Source organism: Phalacrocorax carbo, chromosome 16 (assembly GCF_963921805.1).
Source record: "Phalacrocorax carbo chromosome 16, bPhaCar2.1, whole genome shotgun sequence".
In the NCBI taxonomy this organism is placed as follows: Eukaryota; Metazoa; Chordata; class Aves; order Suliformes; family Phalacrocoracidae; genus Phalacrocorax; species Phalacrocorax carbo.
The window spans coordinates 2155524-2165263 of record NC_087528.1 but is presented as its reverse complement, the minus strand read 5'-3'; the positions used below and the strand labels follow the sequence as shown (position 1 = coordinate 2165263).

At 51.0% G+C, this 9740-nt stretch overlaps 1 protein-coding gene across 1 annotated transcript; it reads left to right on the top strand.

Moving 5' to 3' along the window:
- Nucleotides 1-456: 456 nt before the first annotated feature.
- OTOP2 (otopetrin 2) lies at nt 457-7843 on the top strand. The gene is made up of 7 exons (XM_009514021.2): nt 457-608; nt 1234-1668; nt 2535-2671; nt 3222-3280; nt 3730-3863; nt 4313-5202; nt 6321-7843. The coding sequence occupies exons 2-7, from the start codon at nt 1266-1268 to the stop codon at nt 6489-6491; spliced, it is 1794 nt and encodes a 597-aa protein (XP_009512316.2). The 5' UTR covers nt 457-608; nt 1234-1265; the 3' UTR covers nt 6492-7843.
- Nucleotides 7844-9740: the final 1897 nt, after the last annotated feature.

Genomic DNA, 9740 nt, shown 5'->3' with positions numbered 1-9740 from the left:
TCTAGTACTAAAACTTCCTCATTGTTGGCACCATGAGGGGGAAAAGATTGAGGTGCCCCTGGCACTGAATAGATACAAATGCAAATTTCTTCCTTTTCCTCAAAAACACTGCAGGCATAGAAAATGCTGATGGGAATAGTACAGCGTGAGGCATGATATTTACTGTGCTCAGTTAACCAGAAAGCCAAGCCCAAAATCATCAGCAAGGATAAGCTCATCACCTAACCCATCTTCTCTTAAGAGAGGAGATCTATTGCTTGCAGATAGATGGGTTTGATGGGGTGGCTTTGCTCTATGGTGACCGTGACCCTGCGACCGAGCGGTTCGTGCCATGCTTAGCAGTGTTGTCATCTCATGCCCTCCCCAGATAAATAACCCTTATCTCCTCATCTCTCTCCTGCTTCCCCAAAAATCAGCTATTGCACAAAATGGATCACATGACTCTCTCTAAGAAGCCCATGAAGCACTGCTGTCAGCTCCAAACATGGTATAAATCACAGAGACATCCCAACGGGTATAAATTCTTCGACTGACAAAGCTGCAGCAACAGGGAAACTTCTCCGACAGCCTGGCAAGAGCAGAGGTTTGGAATCCAGGCAGCAAAACAGGTTGGTGGAATGGCTTTTTTTTGGAATAGTTATATTGCTTTGGTTCAGGCTTTTCACTGAGAATCAATGAAGTCCCGAGCTTGGCACAGGCAGGGGCCTTTAGAGGGAGTGACAGTGGAAATAGCTCACATCCTTCTTGCAGGGACTGGTATAAACCGCGATGGGACGTCCCAGATACTCCCAGGGCTTTCTTACCTTTTGGTGGCCTGTTCCTCAGCCAGGAAGTATAACATTTTCTCACAATGTTTAGTGGTTGACATTTAGACGTCAAACCACATTGGCCATTTGCCTCAGGGTATTTGATCCTGTGAGTGCTTTTCTGGTGCTTTTCCAATGTCTTGCATCAATAAACACCTCAACGTTGAGTGACAAATTAGGCATGCTTTATTAAACTGGCCTGGGACCTCCCCACGCAAAAGTATCTTAAGCAAGAACACAACCTTCAGGGAACCAGGAAGAGAAAGGTTGAAAATGAGCTCATCACTCTTTTTGCGCTCCTTGTCTCAGCCTTCCCCGTTCCTCTGATACGTCCTCTCCTCTTCGTCACATGTCCTGCTTTGGTCCAGCCCTGGACTATTCAAAAATGAAGTGACACCTCTCACTCATGGGGCTCTCCTCCCAACAGCGTTAACCTTCATCTAAGGCTTTAGCTGAATCATGACCGAAGAGCCCGTGCGGAAGGACAGCGAGATCAGACACCCCAACTCCGGCATGGGCTGCGGACACAAGGATGACAAAGCCAGCCTGGCTTCAAGCCAGATAGCTTTCAGCCACCAGCCTCATCAGCCCCCCTCTGCTCCTGCCTCCAAAGAAGTGTGGAAAAAGGGCGGCCGCATGTTCTCCATCCTGCTGGCCGTGCACTTAGCCCTGCTGGCCTGCACGCTGGTGAGCAGCGGGGCTTTTGAGAAGATTGCTGTGCACGATTACGACGTCTTCTTCCTGCTGACTGTCATGATGCTGATAGTCATCATATGGATCATCTTCTACCTCGCCGGCACCTCCCGGTGCCCAGATGCCATCCTCTGCAAAGACTCCCACGCTGGACCCATCTGGCTGAGAGGTAGGAGTTCTCAAGGGGCTGGGGCTGGAGGTGAGATGCAGGGTGGATGGTTCACGGGGGCATCAGTTATTACAAGGGAAACAGCAACAACCATAGAATCATAGAATGCTTTAGGTTGGAAGGGACCATTAGAGCCCATCCAGTCAGCAGGGACATCTTCAACTCTATGAGGTTGCTCAGAGCCCCGTCCAACCTGACCTTGAGTGTTTCCAGGGATGGGGCATCGACCACCTCTCTGGGCAACCTGGGCCAGGGTTTCACTGCCCTCATTATAAAAATTTTTTTCCTTATATCCAGTCTAAATCTCCCCTTCTTTAGTTTAAAATCAACCCCCCTTGTCCTGTCACAAGAGGCCTTGCTGAAGAGGTCGCCCCCACCCTTCCTATGGTCCCCCTTTAAGCGCTGGAAGGCCACACTAAGGTCTCCCCAGATCTGGGGAGACCTTACCTCTGTCCTTATCTCATCTGCCCCAATCTGGGGCACAGTCTCCCCCTGTTATGCTGGAGCATGGCACCATGCCCTGCTTCAGAAGGTTAGCTCCTAGTCCCTCCACTGGTTTCACTGCCAGGTCTCCCTTTATCTGCAAGGGCTCTTGGTACCTTACACCAGGCTCCTTCCCAGACTTGCCCTACCTCTTGCAAGAGCTGCTAGCCCCGGTCGGTGTACAGGATTGAGTGAAAATCCCTTCCAGCCAGAATTATCGTACAATTCTGTTGGTGACAAGGTAATTTGGGGGTGGGAGTGGAAAGACAGAGGTAGAGGCAAAGCCTTTCCATGCAATAGTTTCTCTTCTTCCTCTCATCTATCTGCATTACCCCACGTGTGCCTACACCTGTCCAACCACAGGTATCTTGGTTTCTCAACAGGAGGCCTGGTCCTATTTGCCATTTTCAGCCTTGTCATGGATGTGTTCAAAATAGGATATTACTCGAGCTTCTACAGCTGCCTGTCTGCAATCAAAATAATCTACCCCATTGTGCAAGCAATATTCGTGGTCGTCCAGGTGAGATGGTTATGCTCTGTCTCAGGCAGGGGTAGAGAGACAGAGCCACCAGCAGAAGGAGCTCTGATCCCACGGACATAAATTGATTTAAACTTGTTCTCATCCTGTGACATTTTGGCTTACGCGAGGGTGGCTCATCACAAACTCTAAGCAGCCCCCGGCCACCCAGGCCTCCTCTCCCACGAAGGATGGGGAAGGAGGAGGACAGTCAGGGCAGGGGCTGCCTCGCAGTTTGAAGTCCTACACAGAGGACCACCTGCTCTGGGACAACACCAAGGAGGGAAGAGGTCAGACAGGGACAGTTTAGACAGGAGCAGGGGCTGGCCACGGGCAGAGCAATGGCAGTAGGACAGGGCAGGAGGAGCAAAGAAAGAGCAGACCACATCCAGCAAATGGCCAGGATCATGGGCTAGTAGGCTGGGCCCAGAGGGACCCAAGCAAAAGAGGCTCCAGCTTGCTCTCTACTGAGCAAGGAGATCCCTACTTCACAGTGTTGTGGTTTGCTTTCTTGCTTTGTTGGAAATAACAACTTCTTTTCTTGCCCCGCCAGACATACTTCCTGTGGATCTCTGCCAAAGACTGTGTCCACGTACACCTGAACGTGACCAGGTAAGCACCGCTGCTCTTTGGATCAAGCAGATTAGTATTAAATAAATAATTAGCATTAAATAAAATGATTCATAGCTGACTTTTGCTTCCCTGGGGAAGACAACGATGCAGCGGGCAAGCCTCAGGCTAAAACAAGATCTTGTCCGTTTTTGCAAGACTGGTTCTACTGGAAACCAATCAGACCTATTAATAAATTCACTATTGAAAAGCTCTTCCAAAACCAACAAGAAGAATCAGGCCTTGCCAATTCTCATGAGCATGGACAAAAAAATAGGAAGAGTGCGAGAGCAGCAAAGCAGGGATCAGGATTTCTAGCCTTGACCACTAGAGTCCTTGCACCACTTCAGGGAGCTCCCACAGTCCCTCTGAGCACATGCACATCTAACGTGGATGGGAGCAACAGGGCCCGGAGCCATTGCTTTAATCTCATTAACCTTGTCCTTCTGCAGGTGCGGCTTGATGCTAACACTGACTACAAACTTAGCAGTGTGGATGTCAGCGGTGACAGATGAGTCTGTTCACAAAGCACATTCAAAGCTGAAGAAGAACATGACAGAGGAAATCTTCAGGTGGCTCCTGAAAGGTAAGCTGCCCATTTGCGAAGCCATCTGGGCCAGGGAGGGAGCCCATGAGGTAGAAATTGTTCTGCAAGTCAGGTTTTATCCCTTTTCAGAAGGCCTATCTAGAGCTGAAGGTTCCTTTAACAGAGCTGGTTTGGTTAAAAGCCAGGTCCTAATGTTCATTTCTTAACCTGTAGCACAGAGGAATCAGAAAGGTGGAAGGCCCTGTACAAATGGGATGGGAATGAAGCAGGGAAGGAAAAAGATTTAACCTGCCACCTAACTTCTTCAGAAAGAACATGAGCACCAGAAAGCTGAGGTTGAAGTGTCCTTGTTTCAAAGTGGTCACATATTCTTCTGTCCTTGATCTTGTTTTTCACTGACCCTAAGTATCCAGTTCTTCAGGGCTGCTAACAAGTGCTGGCTCCTGGTTTTAATACCACCGCATCTATGTGTTTTTATCTTGTTTCAGCGGGAATGAGAAGTAGCTCAGCTGAAGCATGCAATTGCAACAGCCAAATCTGCCAGATCTTCAAGAACGGCTACTTTTGGCTGTACCCCTTTAACATTGAGTACAGTCTCTTTGCCTCTGCCATGGTCTATGTCATGTGGAAGAATGTTGGACGCTTCATAGACCACCACTCCCACCACATTCACCGCCTGAAGTTCAGGCTCTTCCGAAGGACCTTCTTTGTAGGCATTGTGTTGGGCCTCATCACTCTGGTGAGTGGTTTGGGAGTCCTTATTCTTTACGAGGTGCAGGTAAATTCCAGCACTGAATCCAGCAAGAAGAGCCAAGCACTCACCATGTACTACATCTTCAACATCGTTTGTCTGGGCCTGATGTCTCTTGTCTGCATTGGTGGCTCTGTCATCTACCGGTTTGACAAGAGAGACATGGATCGGCACAAGAACCCAACCAGGACGCTGGATGTGGCCCTGCTGATGGGTGCAGCCTTGGGGCAGTATGCTATTTCCTACTACTCCATTGTGGCCATTGTAGCCAGCACACCAAGGGACGCTATCAGCGCACTCAACCTCACCTATGCCCTCCTAATGATTGCCCAGCACACCTTCCAGAACGTCTTCATTATCGAAGGCCTTCATCGGCAACCCCCCAAGGAAGACCACAAGCATGATTCTCACCAGAAGGATCTCTATGGACTCACCTTTGTCAACATCAATGCAGTGAGCCTCCGCGTGCCCGACACCAGCAGCACCTTGGCCCCCAGCACCGCCTCTGGCACCGAAGCCAACCACCTTTCTGACCTCGTGCGGTCCCTCACCGCCCCCAAGAAGATGAACTGGAGGAGGAAGTTCTTAAGGGAGATCTCCATGTTCCTCCTGCTGAGCAACATCATAGTGAGTACCCGCAGAGAGAAGAGTTTGTCAGGGTGGGGGAGAGGGAAGCAAGCACAAGGGAGAAGTGTCCGTGAAGGAAAGGATACGGCCCATGCAAAAAGAGTCCTTTCTGTGCCTCTGCTATACAGAGAGCACACTTACCTACACCTGCATGTGCAGAGAGCTGTCGTTCCTTTGTCACAAGCAAGAGCAACCGCCCTGGAGCTAAGACATTTTAGGTGCTGCCAATAAACCTGTCACTTATCACCAGAATATCGGACAATAGAAATCAGTGGGTACAAGAGAAGAATCAGCTTCTGTATTTTTAATTGGGTATTAGCAGATACGTAAGAATAGCTTACTAAAAGCAATAAAATACATTAAATCCTTCCCTTACACCCCTAAAGAAAGGACATAAAGTGACAAATACCCGGGGTGAAGTCTGGGGTTTCTTGAGAAATGGCAGCATGTCTCTTCTCAAAGCCCATGGCCTAGGAGCCCAAACACTGATCCCAGCTGCTGTGAGAAGCTGCTCACTGACAACTTCAGTTGGGGTTTCCACTTCCAAGAGCAGCCAGGGGACTGCAGCTCCCTGTGAAAGAAACATAGGATTGCAGCTGCACCTCCAAAGCAGCCGAGCACGTGCTATGTCTCTAAATAACCTCCAAATTCCCCTCTAGCCAGTCACATCATGTCCTCAAACTGGTTTTACACTTAAGCTCACAGAGGATGCGCTGACAAGCCCCATGCAACCAGATACGCATGCTGGCTGGGCTTCTGAGCCAAACACACACAACCGAGCCTGGGGAGGCCGAGCTGCGGCCGGCTCAGCCCTACCCACGCTTGCTCCATCCAAAGAGTTTGGACAGGCCAGGTTCATGCTAACACAAAACACGCTGAAGTTCTTCCTCTGGTGCGTGCTTCGGCACTTGGCTCAAGTCTGTCTCAGCACAAATCAAAACTGGGCTTAAGATACAATGCTAGATCATACCTTCTCTCAATGTAAACACAGGCTCCTGGCATAGGTCCCGTGCTCAGAAGGTCGCTCTTCTCCCATCTCTCATTAGCTGTGATTGCAAGTGCTTGCTGTTCCACAGACCTTTCTCACTGCAATGTTGTTCTCCTGTTTCATCAAACAGCTCTGGATCATGCCAGCATTTGGTGCCCGGCCCCAGTTTGACAATGACACAGAACTGAACTTCTATGGCGATTCCATGTGGCCGGCCATCGTGGACATTTGCCTGCCCTTTGGCATCTTCTACCGAATGCACGCAGTGGCCAGTTTGCTGGAGGTCTACATCATGTCCTAAAGAGCCCCCTCGCAAGGAAGATGAGATCCTCCTCAACCAATCCACCTTCTTCCTACCCCAGGGCTGGGAGACCACCCAGATGTCCCAAGGGGTCCCTAGCGCTGCGTGAATCACGTCCCCTTGCAGTGTTGGGGCATTTATGAATCGTCAGTGAAGATCATCCAAACATAGTCCAGATTTTATTTTTGCTACTTGTGTGTGGATGTGCACGTGTGTGTCTGAAGTTCTTAAAGCTTAAAAGAAAAAAAGATTTAAAAAAAAAAAGAGGAAGGTGTCCAGAGCAGGATCACGGTGATTACCCTTGGCTCACGGAGAGACTCACCTTCCTTTTTAAAAGCCTGTTCACTCCATGCCACCGATGTACTCCCCAGCGGGTGCTCGGCACCCTTGGACAGTCGGTGCCTGCCTGCACGCAGAGACCCGCTGGGTCCGAGGGGCCGACGCAGGCGTGGAAGGCAAAGAAAGGGAAACCACTTCAGCTTCTGGTACGGCCAGTTGGAAACCACTCCCCTGCAGAGATGTGAAAAACAGACCGGTGATCACCAAAGCCTTCGGGGAAACATTTTAATCTTTCCTCTCTGTATTGCCTGTTTATATTGGCCCTCTTGACCCTTCCCTGTATCAGCCTCTGCTGTTTTCCTTCCTCTCCCGGGAGGCCCCGCTGCTGCGAGTGGGTTTGCTCCCCGCAGCCTCCTCTTCCCGAGGGCAGCCCGTCTCTACAGGAGAGCTGTGCAGGCGGTCCTGGTCTGGCTGCTCTAAGCACACTATTTTCCCCCTCAGTTCTCCTGGATCGGGGCTCAAGAACCTTAAAGATCGTATGGGCAATACAGTCTGGGGAATGATAGAGAGATTTGTTTTTCTTTCTTCTTTTTTCTTTTTTTTTAAATAGATCATGATTTTTTAAAATATATGAACGTTTTTGTACGCGAAGTTATTTATTGATTTTCACTGTAACATTGAACTCCTGAAGGGACCTAAGACATAGAAATCAATCCAATGCCATGGCCAATTCGATCTCCCGTGCCCTGAAGGGGTGCCTGCGCTGCACCCTCAAGCCTGTGCGTGCCTTGAGGCTGCGAGCACAGCCCCAGCACCCAGGCAGCCCCAGTGCACGCAGCGGTGGGGCCCCAGCACACGTTTGTGGGTGCCTGCAGCTCTACGTGAACCACGGTATGATTGAGGGGGCTTCCAGAGCAGGAGTCCTGGGCTGCAGGAGATAGAAACGGGCCCCTCTGCTGTACCCAGAGTCCAAACAGAGCCTCAGAAAGCCCACGCTGCCAGGCTGGGAGAGCACATGCCAAAATAGCACAGCTGAGCTTTGTCTGTGCCCTGAGATATCAGGGTTTGCTGTTCTAATAAAGATCACTGCAAAGGTGGCAGAAATCATCAAGCCTTTTCCTACAGACGGGTGTGCATCCACCAAAGAATAAAGAAAAAGGAAAAAACTGGCAATCACGATACTTGCAATCGAGAGATGCGATTTTCCACCCGACAGCCCAAACTGCCAGCCTGGGCTCACACATTCCGAACCACCTTTCCCCTCCACACCTAGATCACTAAAACCAGAAGGGACCAGTGCCTCTGGCTGGTCTGACACCACCCTGCCTGCCAGCAGCCTTTTTCTGAGGTGGATAAAAGGTGGGGTAACCCCTGATTTCCCCTGCCCCCGGAGGACTGCACCGATCCAGCACCTCTGGGGTGTGTCAGTCCTTCCCTTCCCGAGCCTGAGCGCGGCGAGGCAGCCTCTCCCAGCCCCACCGACCCTGCAAAAGCCTGGCTCTATTTTCCCATTGATCTGGTAAAGATACAATCTCTCTCTATAAACTTTACCTTTCATAAAACAAAAGCCTTATTAGCCTTATTAATTTTAACTGCAGGAGCCACAGATTAAGTCAGAAAAAAAAGAGTCATAAATGGTGCACAGACGTCAGTCTTACGTACACCCCTACACATTGTTTTAGACCAAGCTGCTGAGCCTGGACAGGAGCAGAAAACACTTTTAATCACCTACTCTGCTCTTAGGGGCACACTGGGTTTTCTTCCTACGCAATCTTGCTGGTGCCTGGCCCCAGGTTCCCAGGGCTGGGCACACCGGGCCAGGTAGGGCAGAGTTTGAACTGCTCTTTTGTTCTGGACAGAGACTGTAGGGGCGCTTCTGGGACTACATAAACTCAGGATGGGTACAAGGAGAACCCCACGACAGCCCAAGCAGCACCAATACAGGCAACAACCCCAAATCAACCTCTCCAGGGTGTTGGGTCAGCAGGAACCACAACATCCAACCACAGGCCATCACTTCGGGATAAACCAAGATGCCCTGGGGACACCACAAGCTCTGCAAGGACCCCTTGCTAACCTGAGGTGTCTCCAGGCTGCAAGTGCAGGACAGCAGGCGTTTCCAGCCAAGGGCTGCGTTCTTCTGCCCTCCAGCCACATATACACATCTTGGGAGAGGCATGAGATAGGGAAATGGCCGTCATTGAACCCTATCTATACACCCAACAAAGGGGACAGAGGGAAAGCGAGCCCCTACAAGTCCAAAAAGCAAAAAACACCCACAAAACCCCAAACCCTAAGAAAATTCCACTGTATAAACACGGGCCCTGCTGTATGCTCAAGGATTGTCAGCTAGAAGGTATCAGCTCGTGGTCAATTAACGTGCAAAGGGATGACCTCCAAGGCTGATAGAGGTCAGCCAGACATCCCTGGGCAACTCCTCAGCGCAGCCAGCATCCCAGGCGTGTCACCCAAACCCCGGTGCACCCCCGGAGCGGGCGCTGCCGCATCCTCATTGCGCGGATCCGTGCCCTTCCCCGGGGACTCTGTGCTGCCAGGCGATGCAGCCGACCGATGCTGGCTGCTCCATCGCTGCCCCAGACACACCTCCTCACCACCCAGTTAAAGAGGGGAATGTCTCTCCTGATGGAGTGTTTTATGGAAGGGGAGAACACCCCAAACGCAGGGTACCTGAGCGAGGTGAAGGGGCCCCACTTGGTCCTTTGCACACGGGTCCTTGTGATGGATCCCTACACAAAAGCGCTGCTGTTAGCTCCATCTTCCACACCTGAAAGGAGGGAAACTGGGGCACAGGAGCTGGGTGAACAGAAAACCTGCATCAGAGCAGAGGATAAGGCTGGCCCCGAGGCCACCGGCAGCCTGCTGCTGACGCCCCTGCCATTGCACCAGTCATGGAGCAGAGATCCGACCTGTATTAAGGGATGGGGAATGGGGACAGCCATGCGCCTCGGG